General features: G+C 37.5%; 1 protein-coding gene and 1 long non-coding RNA gene across 7 annotated transcripts in view; both read left to right on the top strand.

Annotated features, from left to right (window-relative positions):
* Positions 1-9033, top strand: part of LOC147692851 (receptor-type tyrosine-protein phosphatase gamma-like) — a 1083817-nt gene extending 1074784 nt beyond the window's left edge. For 5 of the 6 annotated variants that reach the window (XM_086939071.1, XM_086939072.1, XM_086939067.1 and 2 more), the window contains one exon: positions 4297-6164. In XM_086939071.1, the coding sequence (XP_086795197.1) occupies positions 4297-4443 (147 nt within the window). In that variant the 3' untranslated portion in view covers positions 4444-6164. Of the gene's footprint in view, positions 1-4296 lie in introns of all 6 variants that reach the window. The other variant, XM_086939073.1, reaches the window with a different exon arrangement.
* A 286-nt stretch (positions 9034-9319) lies between these two features.
* Positions 9320-18003, top strand: LOC147692852 (uncharacterized). The gene is made up of 2 exons (XR_015300077.1): positions 9320-13987; positions 14120-18003. It is a non-coding gene; the product is annotated as an uncharacterized LOC147692852 (long non-coding RNA).
* The last annotated feature ends 996 nt before the right edge of the window (positions 18004-18999 follow it).

Consider the following 18999-nt stretch of genomic DNA (forward strand, 5'->3'; position numbering starts at 1 on the left):
TGGACCTGCTGGTGGTCGTGGGCCTGCTGGTGGTGGTGGACCAGCTGGTGGTGGTGGTGGACCTGCTGGTGGTGGACATGGTGGTGGTGGTCCTGCTGATGGACATGGTGTTGGTGGTGGACATGGTGGTGGTGGACGTGGTGGTGTGGGGGTGGACATGGTGGTGGTGGACGTGGTGGTGGTGGTGGTGGACGTGATGTGGGGGTGGACGTGATGTGGGGGTGGACATGGTGGTAGTGGTTGGGGCAAAAGAATATGGTTATAGATTTGTTAAAATGGTTCCGTTTCTAAGTGCAGTATTGGCGCCCAGACTAACCATCAGAGGCCGCAAGCAATTCATTGTGGATTGTTATGTTGCTGGTATCACTGGGCGCCGATTGTATGGCTGCCCGCGAGCCCGGATGACCGCTGTGAGTGTTTTCGTTTCCTGGATGTATGTCACGCTGTATATATGGACTGTGTTTACTGGTGCTTTTGTGCCTCTTTCAGGCGGATTGCCCCTATTGGTCAAGAACCATGTGACTTTTGTAGTAAAGGTACGGGTAATGTGCCAAACTACACCAACAGCAAGGCACGACTATTTTTATACCCCGTGCCTACCAAAATCGAATGTGTCCTTGTGTAACATAACTGGGTCTCATGTAAAGCGCTCCAATGTAAGATAACTGGTACTCCTGTAAAGCACATTAGTAAATCTCACCCACGAGTAACCGCACAGCCCACAAGCAAACATAGGTTAAAGAAAAGGGCAACAGTCATAAAACCCACCGTGTCCTGCCACCAGTAAAAGATCCAGTCCCGAGGGGCGGGGCCAAAAGTAGACCGGGTGGCAACAGGAGGGACACAAAAAGCCTCAGGTACAATAATTACACACTGTTCAGCATATTCAATTATGCCAAAAGACGCACACCAATGAAAATTATAGGCGGAGCTCAGACATGTCTTCTGGAATCGGATCAATTCCAAGAAGCCCTCGCATCGCGGTGCAGCGCATGCACACTACTAATGCCAGGCGAGACCCAATAAAAGAAGCTTTAAAGCTTGAGAGGAAAGAACCTACAACAGCCGTTAGCAAAACATGCTGGGAACACTGCCTAGCAAACAAGCAGTGAAGCTTCCACTGTAACTGTCAACAGAATCCCTCCCCTCAGCCTGCTCTCTCGTCCTGCTCCAGTTTCAGTGTAGATGTGGTGACCTCTAGTTTCTATGTCTGTCCATTCATCTCATTGTTGTGCAATGATCCTACCACAGAGGCACCTCATCTTGGGTGTCCAGTGACAGACCGTCCAAGCAAAACAAGTCCAGGAGAAAGAGGAAGGACTGGTACCACTACATCTCCTTTCCCTTTGAGTATTCCAAGAGGGCTCCAGGTGCAAGCTGCATCTTCACCCTCACCACTAGTCTTGCTGGTTCAGGGATCATTGAACTCATTCATGTTCCGGTCTATTTTTTATGAAAAGCGCATTCTCGCTTAATATACAAAATGCGCTCGTTTTTTATTTAAATTTGGAGGGGCTATTAATTATATACATAAATCTGCTAATAGAAACATAAGCAATTTGGTGCGATGACACCACTAACAATTCAAAACTCATACAATTTGGAATTAATTACCTAACAGAGGCACACACTTGGTGCTTAATTTGTGTAAAATAAATAAATAAAACAAGTGCTTGGACCGTGGTTAGGCCACCCCAGCTTGTACTACCAATTGCCACTGCCAGCGCTGCCAATGACAGTATATACACAAGTACTAGCCATCACAGTGCAATAAGTGTCACAATTTAGACTGTTCGAGGCCCCCCTTCCCAAATCTTTAAGAATGGCTTGCGAGGCAGGTATTTGTTGTTTTAATGTGTATTTGATTTTTAAAAAGTCTTTTTGTGCTCCTCTCTATATTACACAAACAGCACCACCATGTGGCAGCTGTCACAAGTGACGGTTTTGACAATTAAGTGCAGGTGTCGAGCACTTGAAACCACCATCACAAATTAAGCACTGTTCACCCTCCCTCACTCTACAGACCACTTCTGCACAAAACAAATCATTCTTTGCTCTGCGATGGTATCCTCATTGTAGGACACCAAGAGCACAGTGATGCTGTACAAATGACATATTGTGCTCTCTTCAAATGCCACATAACGAGTAGAACTGCATTCGCAACTTACTTTGAGCCATAGTCTTATTGTGCACATTTTACTGACTGAAACGTTAAGCCTTGGTAAGCTTTATTTTAAGCATGCATATTTAAATTGACGGCGATACTCATTACATATATTTGTTTTCTACTCCCTTTCTTGCATGTTTTAATTTCCTGCCTTTTGCACTTTTGCTTCCTTCAGGATGTCATTTTTGCACCTGTGGGTATTTGCTTCCAATAACATTAGACTACACAATAAATAAAAGATTGCGTTTTTAATCTGCAGTCATATGTTCTGAGTCTGTTTATGAATGATTTATGAGAAATGGGAACATTGCAATTAAATCCGGCTTCAGTTTTAAGTTTTCGAGAAGTCATTTTAATATAAATTGTTTTCTCAAAGAAGCATCTAATTTCCAGACATTGTATCAAATATTTAGCAATGTGACATGAGAAGTTGTATGAAAAGTGCTGTTTTCTTAGATGCTTCTTTTCATCAGTTTCTTCTGCGGGCAGTGGATGGGGCGTTTTACAGACGCAATTAGGAGTACGTAAAGTAGTACTCTTTCACGTACTCTTGCATGCCTTTGTGAACTATCCCAAAATATCTGAAATGGGAATAAAATGAGAACAGTCAAGAAATTCTTATACACACTTAATATGGATTGAAACAACTGTGTCCTTTTAGGACGTTTAATAAAAGAGAGTTGGATGTTTTCAGACTAATTCATAAAGGAATGTAAAAGTACCTAAAAGAGTACTTGCTACAAACTTCTAAACAAAGTACCTCTCCGTCGTTTTACTGCTAGAACTTGAGTTAAGGATGGCTTGAGAGAAAACACCAATCGCTGTGGTTTATATAGAGGGTTAAAGAAGCCTAAATGGTGACTGCTGAATGTGTTGTCTCTCACAAATGTGTCATTGGTTGTTGCCAGCAATGCTGGAAGGTGGCAGCCTATAATGCTCACATTTATGCATATTAGGTTGCCCAAAACTGTATGTATGACTTAAAAAATTTGCATAGCGTGGCTCTGCAAACTCATTGACCACAAGGCGCTTTCTTGCATGAAGCATATTTGTGATGCACTCAGAAAAGTTGTTTAGCTTCTTTTCTGAAGTCTCCGTGGGTCACTCGGAGCTCCTTAGCTACTTCGTAGCCAAGGTCCTTGGTCATCAAAGTGCCAGTATTCGAGCAACAGCAGGTTCCACCTGCAACCATAGGCTGTGGATAGCGCAGTGGTTTGAAGACATGGAGTGCCCATTACAAGTTCATTATAGCTTATGAGACTTGTAATAAGGCAAAAGGAAGATCTGTGGCGTTTTGATGGAGTATTCTATCTGGGAGACTAACGCCTTTAAGTATCATTATATTGTGCTCACTACTGAAACTAACATAAGGTAATTCTGTAAGCCTGTAATAAGAACATCATTATATAAAGATGGCTATAATTTAGATACATGGGTATCCATGAGGTCTCTGGAGCTAGACTCTAAGCCTCTAGCTTCCAGCTGCTAGCCACAACTCAGACAATTTCAGATCATATGACTGGAGTTGAGTTTCAATTTGGGTCAATGTAATTTCAACCTGCATTAGCAAGGTGGTGCATGGTGATATAGTTTGCCATAAATTCACAAGATAAATTACTTTTTTTTCTTCCCGAAGCTATATTTTGAAATCTGTGGTCAATTTTAAAGCATATGCTTTCAGGCTAGCTGTAACTGCTGACCACTGGCGTCTTTCTAAAGTGCTTAAGGCCCTAGCTCCCAGTAACAGAGTTATTTCTATCCTTTCAATGGGCCAGTTCGACCTGTAGTCCTTTCTGTTAGCTTTGTTTTATAGCGGGTATCAACAATGACGATCAGATCTTCCTTTGATATTTATGTATCAGTGAACCTATGGGGTGCAAATCTCAAGACAAGTAGGCCTTGGTAAAGTCCTCTCGAAGTTTAGCATTATCCTTTATTACAATGTCTAACAGCAGTTTAACTGAGAAATGAACCCTGCTGCTGAGGGGTTTCCAAAACACCAGCTGAAAACATACCGAATGTAAGGCTGCATTCGAGTGACATCACTGTTTCTTGTGAGTTCAGTGCTCCAAAACTTAAAGATCTGCAGATTCATTTATAATACATTCCCCTTTTTTATTTGTTTGCAGGAGCAGTACCAGTATCTCTACAAAGCAATGCTCAGCCTGATCAGTACGAAAGAAAATGGGAACGGTTCAATGGCGCTGGACAAAAACGGTGCTGTTGTGGTCAGTGAAGAATCGGACCCCGCAGAAAGCATGGAGTCACTTGTTTAATAGGAATCTTGAAAAAGGCACTTCATTTGTAGAACTTTTAAAGACTGAGTGACCTTTTTTTGAGGCCTTTTTATGCCAGACTCTAGGTTATACAATAACCCAATTACTTTTTTACACTGATAAAACTTTTGATATTTATTTTTTGCCATTTTATGTCTTAATGGTATCCTACTGGACATTGCACCTCTGTTTATTTCACACAGTGAAACAGTTGTATCTAGTTTGCACTATCTGATCAGTGTTACTGCCTATAATGTTCTAATATAAAAGCAAGCCCTAATGTGACATTCCATAACCCTCAGAAAAAGTCTGCTACATATGATCACTCACTTTGTTTTTAGTAACAGTGAACTTTGCCTTTTAAATTGTGAATGCTAAACCAGTCAAGATTTTTTAAAGGAACTTTTACTTACCTGTCGTCTTTATGCTTTTCATTACCTGTCACTAGTGTTGTATTTTTCCCTGCTGGAGTTTTTAAACAAACATGTCTTATCACATCCTGGTTTATTTTCCTAGTCCTCTATTATCATAGGGAAGTTTTCACATTCCATAAGCAATGCTACCCTGTTATTGAATTTAAATAGGAAAACTAATGCCAAATCAATTTACAGGAATATTCAGGTTGATTGCTGCCCAAAGCAGCGGTACTGTGATTTTATTTAGTGTTTTACTTAAAAATTGTTGAGGAATCAGGAAAAGACCAGTTATGCATTTGCACAGGCAAAAAAGTAAGGCTGGAAGATACTTCTGGTACCTTTTTTATCTGGAGTTCATTTCAACATTATATGTACGTGATGTTAACCCTGCCATATGCAAAACGCATCAAATGTTCTTCGTAACAATGCAAAATGATGAATTCCCTAGAAGTAACTGTTGTACTTCCGTTTTGCGCCAGCATCCTCACCGTTGTAAATGTTGTCGAATTGAACATATCCCAGTACATGAGAATTTTTTTTTTCACACCTCGCCCTTTAGGCACAAGCAGTTTGTGACTTTACATTTCACGTGTCTCCAGAAGGATAAAAATAGGATGTAAATAATGTGCATAAAATACACATGCTTTAGTGAATGTCTATTTTGTTCGCACCATGAGCTGCAATATTGCAATATTTTTAAAGCTAAAACCAGATGTGTTTGGAAAACATGGAGGTAAATACTGAACAGCAGTGCATTGTAAAAGGTATATAATACTTCCTGTTCTCAGTGAGGCAAGCCTTGTTTCCAAATGTAGAAAATTCCACTAAAATGGAACACATATTCATAACCTTCTCCCAGTGAGAATTCATTCTGCAGATAGCCATTGCTTATTTCAAGTTAAAAGGTCAGAATTGTAATTTATTTGCCAAAGTGCAAATCTAGTAAGTGGTGCTTCTGTGGTGTCAACATCTACACATACTCATCGCCTCCTGTTGCTTTTTTTGTGAGGCTAAGACTTGCATACATTTATTCAGCCAACGTGCCAATAAACCTTATAGACACAAATTATCAGGGCCGCTGGACATGTCAACAGACTGCAAGTAACTTGGTTATTCACTTAATGTGTCTATTTACAGAAGCTCCCCAAATTGTGTATTTTGTTGTGTAGCGCTTGTAATAGCTAAGTTACTTGGCAGTGTTCTTTAGTCCTCCGAGTCCAATTCATGTTTCTTCTAGGTGATAATTCCCTTCGTATACAGTCAGATTTGCACCTTATCCAATAAACTACTTTCCCATGCCCCAAAGCAATTTTTTTATGTATTTTTAAGGGCACTTGGACGGGTGTTTCCAACTTTGTTCCATATATGACCTCCTCCTCTTCAACAACACATTCTGATTTATATATTGTAGTGATCTGTGGCTATAACATGCTTGTTGGATTGGTGATGTGGGTGCCACAGGGCTCAGGTGAGGAAGACTAGGACTCAGCGTAATGATCACTAGTAAGCAGTGTAGTTAGCACCTCATCCACCTTTCTTGACAAAGCCTTTGAGTTAAAAATATACAGAAATTAAACATTGAGACAACAATGTATCAGTGGATACTACAAATGAAGATCTGATCCTCATTACCGATACCCGCTATAAAACAAAGCTAACAGAAAGGACTACGGATCAAACTGTCCCATTGAGAGGATATGAACAAACCTTGTTACTGGGCCCTAGTCCCTCAAGTACTTTAGAAAGAGCAGCAGTTACGGACAGCCTGAAAGCATATACTGTAAAAATTACCATAGATTTCAAAATATAGCTTTGGGAAAAAAAGCAAATTTTGTGAATTAATGGCAAATTATATCACCAATCACCACCTTCCCAATGTAGGTCGAAATGACATTGACCAAAATTGTAAGTGAACCCTAGTCATATGATCTGAAATTGTCTGAGGTGTGGCTAGCAGCTGGAGGCTAAGGGCTTAGAGTCTAGGTCCTGAGACCGCCTGGGGACCCATTTATCTAAATTGTAGCCATCTTTAAATAATGAAAGTTCTTATTACAGGCCTTCAGTTTAATTATCCTATGTTAGTTTCCAAATAGAGAGCACAATATATTGCCACTAAGGGCATTGAAGTTTATCGGATGGGATATTCCATCAAAATGTGACAGATATCCCTTCTGCCTTATTACAAGTCTCATAAGCTGTAATGCACCTGTAATGTGCTGAATGGGATAGCTGCTTTGTTTTGGACTGAACATCTATGCGCACAACTCTAAATATGAGAGTTAGGACAAAGATCCCTCAGCAGGATTATTCCACATATTGTACACCTAAGTAGGAACTAAACAGAAAACCTTGCAGAAGTGTCAAATCTCTGATTGAGAGAAAGCTACACAGGGCAAACGTCTTGATAGGCATCTTAAGGCATGCTAAGTGCCGTCGGTGGCACAAGCGTCAATTTCCTGAACATGTGATAACATTTGGCCTAATGCACATAATATATAAATTACCAAACATCTTTCATGGAGGTCTAGATAATTTGACAAACAAAAGGTAACAGTTTAACTCAGGTTGATATATTGAAATTGGGTTTTAGAAGCCATTGAATAGTGATATTGGGTATTTAGAAGCCACTGAGTCATATCTGCCACTTCCTGCAAAAAAAACAGCAACCTACTGGAACAATATCACAGTGATCAAATTGTCTCGAATAATGGAAGTGGAGTCTGTGACATTGGAGTGCAAACTGCAGGTCCTAGGGCAAATCCACTGCCTACTGCTGTTCTAGCATTGCCAATAATTTTACTACACTTTGGGGGATTCTGGTTGTCTTTATTAAAGAGCTATTGCATTTCTCATCACCTGCTTCAAGTTGCCTTCAGTGCAGCATCACCATGTGTTTGAAGGCCAGTCCTGAGATCCTCAACTTGACAAGAATAGCAGCATCAATTATCTTAGGCTCTGTCATAAAACATCGACTATACTGTGTGCCCTAGCTCTGAGTGCCTGTTTAGCGAAGATCCGTCAAGACCAGAAGCTTGCATCAGTAGCAAAACCAAGGCATATTCCTGCATATTTCTTCTTTGAAAGTGAACCTACAGTGGCCTTTCCATAAGTTAAGTACTTAACATAATTACCAAGGCTAAGTGAGAATGGTTGCACTCACAGACCCCAAATACAGAATCATGACTTCCAAATATTGAACTTTGGCTGTTCCAAGCATTCACTTGAATGACTACTTCCATTACTGATCCAGACAAGCAATTTTGTATGTTTGAATACTGAGCACAGAAATATGGTGCTCCCAATTCTCATTGTCAGAATATCAACAAAATATTTTGAAGGTAAAATATACAATATCTAAATATTATACCACAAGCAGTGCACTGCCGGCCTTTAACCTCAAAGAGGATATGTTGGGTTGAGTTAGGACCTGTGCCTAAATCTGCCAGACCAACACCTCCTGTGAATAGGCCATAGTCTGCATGTGCATTCCCAGGTAAAATTGGTCCCCCTTCCCCTTGTCGACAAAGTATAACACGTGAGTGCATAAAGGATGGTTGGAGCAGCCACTATGCACGAGATTGCCGGGCAAACACATGCTTTGGGACTGTGTCACTTCCCCATTTGTCAGTTTCAGGGTCAGTGTTCATTTTGACTTTCCAATCTAGAACTACCTTACTGCAGCATTAATTGAATGCAACAGTTGTTTGCACTGAGCTGTCATGAGTAGAGGATCATACAGACAAAAAAAATGTAGAGCAGGCAAGATATTTAAGGTACGAACCGTGCCATCAGAAATATATATGGTGGAAGGTATACACTTCATCCAATTGGGCTAGACCACTATTTATATCCGTAACAATCCTAATTTACCCTGCCAAAAAAAGATATAGAATTAATGGATCTCAAATAGGAGCCTAAAAAATTGAGCAGATTTACAAAAAAAGTGCAGCAACCAAAGTTGATTTGTTGAATTGTACTAGGATGAAAGAGTAACACAGGCATACTTATAGCCTTCTGCTGCTCTAGCCCCCTGTGCTTGCTCTCTTTATGGCTACATAGTGCCATGCACACACCTTTGCACCACAGAACAATGGCTTGTGCTTGCTGCCTAGGGTGGGAGTTTGTACTGCAAGGATATCCTTCCAGTACAAAATCCTATGCTTTCATTTTTTTTTTTAAATAATCCACATATTGGATGTGTGCTGTATAATGCAGCACATGCGCAATGTGTGAAAAGAAAGGAGAATTAAAAAAATTCTCTGACATTGAACCTGCCTGAAGGAGGTGTCATTTTTGATGCAAAGCCCGGTCTAACTGTTATAGTAGTTTGGACTTTTTGTAAAAAACTGTGGGTGGTGTCCCTAGGAAGCCAAAGTATCACTCTTGAAATGCCTCCTTAAAGCAAAGCACTACAAAAAGGGTGCTTTACCAATGCAAAGTAATTGCTATATCCAGACTTTGTGTGACTTTATAGTTTAGCAAAGGGTTCATAAATCTGTCCCAATATTTATGTGGGGGTGGTTATAGGTCAGACGGGGAGGAGGATCAGTCCAGCTGGTTTTCTTTAAAATGTATAATATTCTTATATAATGTATAAAATAATATTCAGCTTGGGGAATAAACTGTGTCTCCATGAGCTTGTCTACACCTCAGTGAGTAAGAATTGTGAAAAGCAATACAAACAAATTATTAACTTATGATCTTCCTTTCTTTGTATCTTACATTATGCCTGTGGTTCTAAAATTTTGAAGTTCTTTAACAAATTCTAGCCGTTTTGTGGTGCCATAACCACATGCAGGGATTAATTTATAGTTTTTATAATCTATAGTGTCTTGCATTACTTGACAACATAAGCATACAGAGATGACCCTGAATACTCACAAATAGGGAGAAGAATAACTCCATGGAAAACCATTAGAGTACTTGATTCAGTAGTTTGCAGACACAAGGTGAGAGAGCTCATCAGATGGCCTGCATCCTGATAGGATGCACCATCGGTGTCCAAGTAAAATAATTTATAATTTCCATGCAATGGTATCAGGATTGTGATGCCTGAGGGCAGATTTTTTGTCTCATTCTGTCTACCCTCCTCTACTCTCACACTCAAGTCTAATTTTAAAATTTAGCACTGGGGAATATATGATGTCTCTAGACTTGTATTGACTTCACCCAACTAAATCAACAAGTGAATGCTGAAATTTATATATTGTTAGGTTTATATATATATATATATATTTGGCTAGATTTGTTCCTTTGCTTTGCCTTCAAAATATTCACACACCATCCCACCTTATTATCGCACATATTCCAATTTCATATAGGACTGAAGTTAGGTGTGTAAAAAGGATGACAACAATCATTGGCAAATGTTTGTGAAGATCACACCGTTACCAACATTCCCTTTGCTACTGCTGTGGGGACATCCATTTCCCAACTGTGTGCTAAATTTCTGATTGCTACAAATTCAACCAATCAGGCAGATTTTTCACAGTGCTATTTGCGTCAGAAAATTCTAAAAATCTGATTCTGTGAATCGGGATTTTAGAATCACAATGGCCAATGTAATTCTATGCAATTGTAAAATGTACTTAAACTTGCAAAATGCTAATTGCATTGGCTCCTATTTGTTTGAACCACTTCTTAAGTACAATATTTTAATTAAGAAAACTAAGATTTAAACACAAGGAGTGGTCAAAGTTCAGCGATTATTTTATTTTTTTATGTTGTTTTTTCTTATCGTATTACTATTATTGTCAATTGAAGAGCCTAGACCCACTTGTCATCTTATTAGCTTCCTATTTTTTATTGAAATCTCAAGAGCATGTTTTAATTAGTATTTATTTTCTTGAGTTGCGTGTTATTTTCTTTTTCATTTCTCTGGAAACAGGAGGATCCAAGACTCTGCTCTTACGTTTCTTTGTCCTCAAACATACAGTGGGTGTGCCTGGGTGCAACAAGGCACACTCTGGCCAATTGCAGGTCAGGAACCCCACGTGCTGCATCCCCACTTGAATAGTCAGACAACATATCTTATTCCAGGAAGTTTATTCTGTATTTGCACAATAACATGGTGTGTCCTGGCTCAAACTATCTTTCCACCAAACTACCAAGTTGCAACTGCGACTGGTAAGTCTGTCGTTTGACCTACTTTCCCAAAGTGACCAGGTCAGAAAATATTTCTTCTTCAAAAATATTAAACTCCTGTTTTTAAAGGGACTGCTACTAATAAATATATAGAATTGGTATACAATAAAAAAAATTAAGTTAATGTTTACGGCTTTTAACTGACAACAGTTTGGGCATTTGTTCGGACAGATATGCGTGGAGAAAACTACTATCCTGATGTAGCACTTGCTTTTACAGTGATAGTTTGCATTTTTTACGTGTACCACACCCCACTGTCATGGTGGCAGTGTTGTCATAATTATTGGCAAAAGTCTTAACATTGTATTTGTTCCGGCCATACAATTCTTCTTAGGTAGAATTCTTATGACTTTGATTGCTGTACAGATAGTATTGCTATCACATGGTGCATGATATTGCAGTACTCCTACTGACACCATATTTAATTTTGATTTAGTCTGTTCTGCTTTTTTATTTCCTTTTATTATTTAGGTATGACAGTTCCTTGTGTTTTACGATTTTTGATTGTTTAATCAATTCTACCTCTAGACATGCTGTAATGGGTTTTTAAGGCAGCTTTCTGTCCCACAGTCTTAATCGGTTGGTCAACTGTTGTACTCGTTTGACGGGTCATGATTTGGTCTTAAAATTAAATTCCTTATGTTAAGTATTCTAACAACTGTGTGCTACTTTGGGTAAACATGTAGAACTTATTTATGTCTATTTCACATACTTCTACTCAAGTAGTTTTGTTCCACCCCTAAACTGAAGTTGTGTGTGGACTAAAGTTAATAAAACCAACTTTACTGCAGGTTTAAATCAGAAAATAGTTAAACTCTTTAGAATATATTTCGATGAGTTTGCGCAAACTAAAATGATTAAGTCAGAGCCCATCAAACCTACTGTTATTTGGTCTGAGGAATTTTTCCAGCAGCAGACAAAGCATTGCCAATGTTTTTATTGGTGTGTGACACTCCAGTTATTGTATTCATGCTAAATAGATATATTTGGTCACACTGAGTAGCTCTAAAAAGCTCTTAAAACGTTATGATCTAACTTTTATGCTAACAATTTCTTTCACTCTAGGAAAGTTGGCTGAAGAAATGTTCAAGATCATTCAAAATCTCTTGTTCCTTAAATTTTGTAATATTGATTCAGCAACTAGTGGTTTCTCCATTTATAGTGCCTGTTTCGCTATCCATGCATTAACGAGATCAGTGTTTCCTTTCCATCCTCTATTAATGTTTTTTTTCTACCTGTCAGAGCATTTCTTTCTTATTCTCTGTGAACATCATTTTTCTCTAGTCTTTCATACATTTGTGGGTATTATAAGACACTCAATTATATTGTGTTCACCATTAGACCTTTATCCTGTGAAATATCGGATAGTACTGATGTTAATTACCCGTACTTTAAGTGAGATGCAACACTTCTCTAAATTGTGTAGTATTTCCACTGTTGACTGCTTTAAAAGGAAAATAGACTCTTAGATTCTACTCCGGTGGAATTCTGCCCAGCCGTTTGCATGGGTCAGAATAAGCTCCATTGTGGATATTTTATCAGCTGCAGCTTTTACTGAATAAGGAAGACACCACCCTGGTTCTTTTAGACTCACTAGCAGCCTTTGACATTGTCCCTCATGCCACACTTAGTGAAAGAGTGGTTATGATTAAACTGAGAGAAAAGGCTTTGGTCAAGTGCAAGTATTTTTTTTTAATCTGGACACACTGAGTTTCTGTACCCCACAATCAGTTTTCTAGATTCTAGATTCTAAGATGGATCACACCCTTTCACAGTCGAACTATGTTAAATGTTTGGCACCACACATCTTGATCCAACATTTTGCTTTCATTTTTGTTACTGATTACACCAAGCTTTACATCCAAAATAATGACAAGTAGGGTCACTTTAGGAGCTGTCTAACCTTTATATCCAAATATACAAATCTTATTTACTTGTGTTTGAATATAAAATATAGCGGTGGCATGAGGCTCCTCTTGTGACTTGGTGGACCCTCCAATACAGGTTTCCCTCTTTGCCACTTTCATCACCATGCAATTTAGGATTTATTTCCGGTGAGGGCCTATCTCTCTCGACTCACCTCCCACATCAGTAAGAAGTTAGTCTGCATTTTCACTCTAAGTAAATTCTGTAGGGCATTCATGCTGTACTAGATACTGTTAATCATAAAATTGTGGTCCAGTGGCCATTGTTAGCTGCCTGCACCATGACAATTTGTTTTTATCAATTTTCACCTTTATCATCAATGGCTACGTTGCAGATAGTTTAAAAAGATGCTGTATGCATAGTGCTCGGTCTTTCTCTGCAACATCCTCTGTTCCACTAACTTGTGTTATACTGTTTCTCCCAGTAATTAAGACATTTTTGAAAGAGCCTGGTTATCTGCCATAGGGCCATACATAAATTGAGACATTTATTTTGCATGCCATCCATTTGTAGACTGCTACTTGGTGAACAAGAAATTTCTTATATTGCTAAGAAGTCTCTTTCGAATTGACCAGGCCTAGATATGTAGATGCTAAAAAAGGATTGTATCATGGAGTCGGTTTATGCCATGTTGAAAATAAAGAGTGCACAATTATTTAGTAACTGATAAGAGCATTCTTACCATTTACACACATAGTACACACGTTTTTAAGCAGAATGGTTTAACATGAATAGTTTCTAATGTATGTGTTCAAAATGGCTCACTGATTTTAGCAAATATATAGCAATCCAGACTCTCACACAATATAAAGAAAGTGAGGGCTACTAAAAAGGTGGTGTAAGTAACTTTACCACATGTCCCGCTGATTCTCTTTTCGGTAAAGACAACAAAAAATAAATAAATAACTGAAGCAGAATTATGTTAATGGCTAAACAATTAATTCAATTTTAGTAGTTTAAACTGATACTTGTTTAAGAAGTTTTGATTCATGACACCATAAACAGGTGGTACACAACACATTGCTTCAGTTGTAAAAAAAAATTATATATATATGTATGTGTGTGTATATATCTATATATATATATATATATATATATATATATATCTATATATATATATATATATATATATATATATCTATATATATATATATATATATATATATATATAAATATAATATAATATATAGTTAGTGCCAGGGCCCACGTCAGGAGGCAATTGCAACTACCCATTGCCTCTGCAAACGACACCACAAACACAATTGCTAACCATCATACTCCTACAAGTGTGACAGTTCAGACTATTCCAGGCTCCCAAAGCTATAACAATGGCTTGGGTAGCAGCTATTAGTCAATTTTAATGAATGTTGAATGATTAAAGAAATGTTGTTGTCCTAATCTCTAAATTGTATAGGCAGTGCCACCATGGGGCAGACTTTCATTAGTGCCTGCGTTGGCAATTAAGTGCCAGTGGCGAGGTCCGGAAATCACAGGCTTAAATTAAGCACTGGTGGTGTGTCTCATAATATGATGTTCTGTTTTGAAAGTTGAGGCCAAGTCTTAGCCCACATTATGCCTTCATCCCTCACAGGTGCTCTCACATGTATGATACTTTCTGCTTGAGCCCATATTTGGATTGGTGGGTAGAACCCTGGAGGTGCAAGAGGAGCCTTTACCAAACCAAACAAACTGTTCTTTTATTAATCCACCCATCTTCCCTCTAATTTGTAAGTTTTGTTACCAGACAGACAATTTAAACTAGAATAGCAAACATGTACTGTTCTACAGGCAATTAAGCATGAAGCCAAGCCTGCTGCAGCTCGTCCAGCATGGAAAACCTGACAACAATGACATGCAGTCTTTGGACATTTTTATATTTTACGTTTTTTAAAGCTAAGCTCATTTTCAAATACAGCAGATTATTGAGTTGTTATTTAACAGATGTTATTTAGTCAGTTCTCATTCATGTTGAGGCTTAATGATCCAGGAACACCCCGAGAAGGATTCAGGCTAAGAGGATCTTGAAGATACCTTGAGGCCACGGATTTGAGACCTTAGGATCCAGTGCTGGTTTAATTTAGGTCATTCAGATTCTTTTAAGCTGGTCATTAGGATTAGTCCCAGAAACTTATAAAATATTTTAAGGCATGATTTAAGGAACAAATCAGTAAATTGTTTAACTGTAATAAAGTAGTCTGTAGGATCCATGTGTTACTTTCCATGGAATATGACATGGCTTTTCTTTCTACTTTGTGGATTCGTATCAACACTTCATTTAGTCCCTATTAAATATATTTGACCCCTCTCCGATATGGTGGTGAACCTTTAGGAAACGAATAAGTAGAAGTTTGAACATCTAATACAGTCAAGCATTGACTGTTGTATAATTGTAGCTGGATATATTTCATTCTGTAAGGAAATTGAAAGTATTCACCAGAAATTGATATTTTCCACACAGCCTTAAGTACTTTTCTGCATAGTCATATTTCTTGATATAAGGTTACTGCAGGAGTTTTTTTTTTTGCTTACCTATATGGCTGTTGGCATGTGTTTTTACTCCATCATAGGTATAACCTGCTACTATTGTATCTTAATGAATTGGCTGTAATTGGAATTGGATTTAGAAAATACACCAGCTTTTTTCTATGCTACCTCCTGGTTTTTGAAATCTAAATTTCAGACTTTAAACTGCATCATTGACAAATTATTGGAAATCCCTAGGATTGATGTGGCAGATAATTGAACTAGTAATTAGTATTCTATATTAACTCTAAATACAGTGGTCCCATATTGACACTAATTTTACTTGACCTATCATCTGCTCTTAACACTGTCAACCATTCCATCCTTTAGGATTGACATATCAGTTGGGATCAAATCCCTGCATTCACATGGTCAAGTTATTTTTTTGACTAATCAAACCCCATTGCTGTGGTTACAACCTTTTCTTGCCACCTATCAAACAGGTGTTCATGGTGTCCCACAAAGGTCTGCACTTTTGCTGCATCTCTTTAATATATATGTTGTGAGTTAGTCTGTCCCATGGCCACTTTAACAATTATCCTTGTTCTGTAATAGCTTAGTATGCCAGAGCTTTTCTTCATAATTTTTCCAGGCTGATTAGTAACTATGGACAAGATGGATTATACATTTTCCATTTTATTGACCAGTTTTGTAGCATAGATTCAATTTCTTCAAGTGTAATCAATATGTGTTAAGGAAGAAATTATGATATGATTTCTTACTTCAACATGTTACACTCAAGCAGCGCTGCTGGAAATATTTGGTAAATTCAGATTTTCATTTCATATATATTTCAACACTGCAAAGCTAAAATAAAAAAAAGAAAGAGCAAGTGTTCCATTTTGTCTACATCCAAATTTGGAATATGCTAATAGAGCACCTGCCCATGGTGAAAAATAATCAGAACAGTCAATTGCCATATGAGTTGCAATGTTTATTGTATGCCATTTGGTTTATAAAACAACTATAAATGTTGCAGCACATCACAAAAACAGTTAATGAAATTGTGAAACAAATGGCTTGAAAATATTCTTTTTAAAGGTTTAATTAAAAATTGCTGAAAATATTGTAGGTGTGATCTCTTGTGACTTTCATGCTAATCCATTTTTTTATTGTTTTCTTTTCCACTAAGATATTCTAAATAAAAACAAATGTTTGGGCAGGTTGTAACCAGGATAAAGTTCAATTTCAGGGGGTTGTTTAAAATTGATAATGCACTACTTTGGCCATCACATACAGTTTGTGTTTTATAAATTCCCAACCATTTTGGTTGTGTAAGGTCCAGGGTGAGATGACAAAGTTATAGGCATATAATATGTTTATATTTGTTTAACAGCACAATTGCCTTCATTGTAAAGTCTTTTAAAGTATGCATTTTATTTAATGTAATGTAAAATAGAGATGTCAAATTTACCAAAGAGAGAGATCCTAACTCGTAGTAAAATAATTAACGAATTAGAAAAATGTTGACACTGTCTTGAAGATTTAGCATCCATGCTTTAAAATCTGTTCTGTTCTGCCATCAAGTTGTATTAGAATGCTTATGTATTAATGGTGCCAGTTATTTTATTTTTATGATACACATCTCAGTAACTAATTGCCATCATGTTTGTCTTGGGTTTGGTTTTTGTTTGGTATCTTTCGACTGTGTTCATCTTTTGCACTTTTCCTCTTGATGTATCATAACAATGTAAAAGAAAGTGGTAGTGCTTACTAATATGGAGAAAACATCTAAAATTGTGATTCCACAACTGTGCTAAACAAAGTGAAAACCTGTGAACTTGAGAATTTGGACAACACATTATTCCCTCTATGGATCTGTTTCTAAGAGTTTGTTTGGTATTTAAAAAGGGATACATTTTCTACAGATGAAAAATTAATTTCGAGAGAATTGTCTTGAGTTTTAAGACTCTATTTCCCAAAGAGGGAGATGAACAATTTTATAAAATGTCACAACTCCCCAACATTTGGGGTAGTGACTTATTTCTTTTGTTATGACATTTTAAGCTACCAGCCATTTGTTTCTAAATAACTGAGCTTTCATTTCTACCCGTAATCCATTCCTGCATTTTTAAAAATAGCAGAAAATCATTAAAAATGTAAATATAATGTTGCTTTGAAAAGCATCTATTGGGAACTTTGTATCTATGGTATATAATCATAGAATTTTATATTTTCATATAAAGCTAATTTTTTTCTAGTTTCAACTCCTTCATAGTTTTTGTGGTGGATATGTGTACACAAACCTTCTGTGTATTGAAGTAGTAAGTACCATCTACACATACTGAGAGAATTCATGTTATTTCTTTGGGGCCGTGATTGTTAAAGTTGATTCTTTTATATTGTCAGCGTGTGCAATAGGTATAGACCTTGCCAGTCATTGAATACGTTTTTCTCATCGACCCATTTGAAAAATGTGATGCCTTTTTGTAACTTGACATTTCCTTTTTTGTTCTGTTTAAAAAAAACTATATCAAATCATTCTATTATAGTGTTATTTAATATGTAAATTGTATTGCTATACATAAAATAAAATATGGTTTTTGATGTACAGAGTCCTGTATTTTGTCAATCTAGAGTACAAAAGCAACATATCAAAAGGGCTGGTTCGTACGTGTTTCTAGGTTTTGCTCTAAAAAAGAGATGCAAATGGAACCTTTTAATCTCAAGTTCCTAGGTATTTATAAGCAAGTAAAAAACTGATTCAGTTCTTGGAAACATATGCTGCAATTGTGTAATCCTGACGAGGCATAGAGAAATGTAAGCTTATTTTAAATGACTTCTTTTAGAATCTGAGGGGAAGCTAGTTGAATGGTAAGACATTGTTTCAGCTATGTTAGAAATGGATTACTATAACCAAGGAAATGCCACTGGAAAATGGGGACGCACATTTGTTAATTTTGTTTCATTTCCACCTTTCTTCAGGATATTAACTGCCGCATTAAATTCTGTTTGTCCCCATTTCTCATGGGTGCACCAACAGCAGATTAGTTTTAGCGTGCATTGGGTCTTGGTATCTGTGCTAAAACGTTATATTTAGAGCATCTTTTTATGGATATTTGTAAATAATCTACAGGAGCTATCCTGACATTTCATATCAAATCCCTTATATGACCTACACATGTCAGTCTAAATACCATCGTTCTACTCTGGTTTGATCCTCTCTTATTAGATAATTGGCCTCTAACACCCGCCAACTTATTGATGTTTATATTCTATTAGCCATTCAGATGCCGTGCCCCCTTTCCAGGTTTCTATCATGGAAGCAGCCTGGTATTTGTATTTCACCCTTATATCTCTTACTAGGAGGATGATCACCACCAGTAGCTTACGGTAACTTGTTAATTATTTTATTCCATGTTACATTAACCTTCGGCCAGGATTGATGGGTTTTCCTGTGTACTAAATCCACTCATTTTGTGAACCATCTTTAATGACTGTGCCATTGCATTTTTGATATTCATGAATGTTATTTCTCCCCTGTATAAGAGTGTACAACTTTCACAAAATCTTCATAGACCGAAGACTATTGTATAGTGAGTGGTGG

Source organism: Lissotriton vulgaris, chromosome 9 (assembly GCF_964263255.1).
Source record: "Lissotriton vulgaris chromosome 9, aLisVul1.2, whole genome shotgun sequence".
Lineage (NCBI taxonomy): Eukaryota > Metazoa > Chordata > Amphibia > Caudata > Salamandridae > Lissotriton > Lissotriton vulgaris.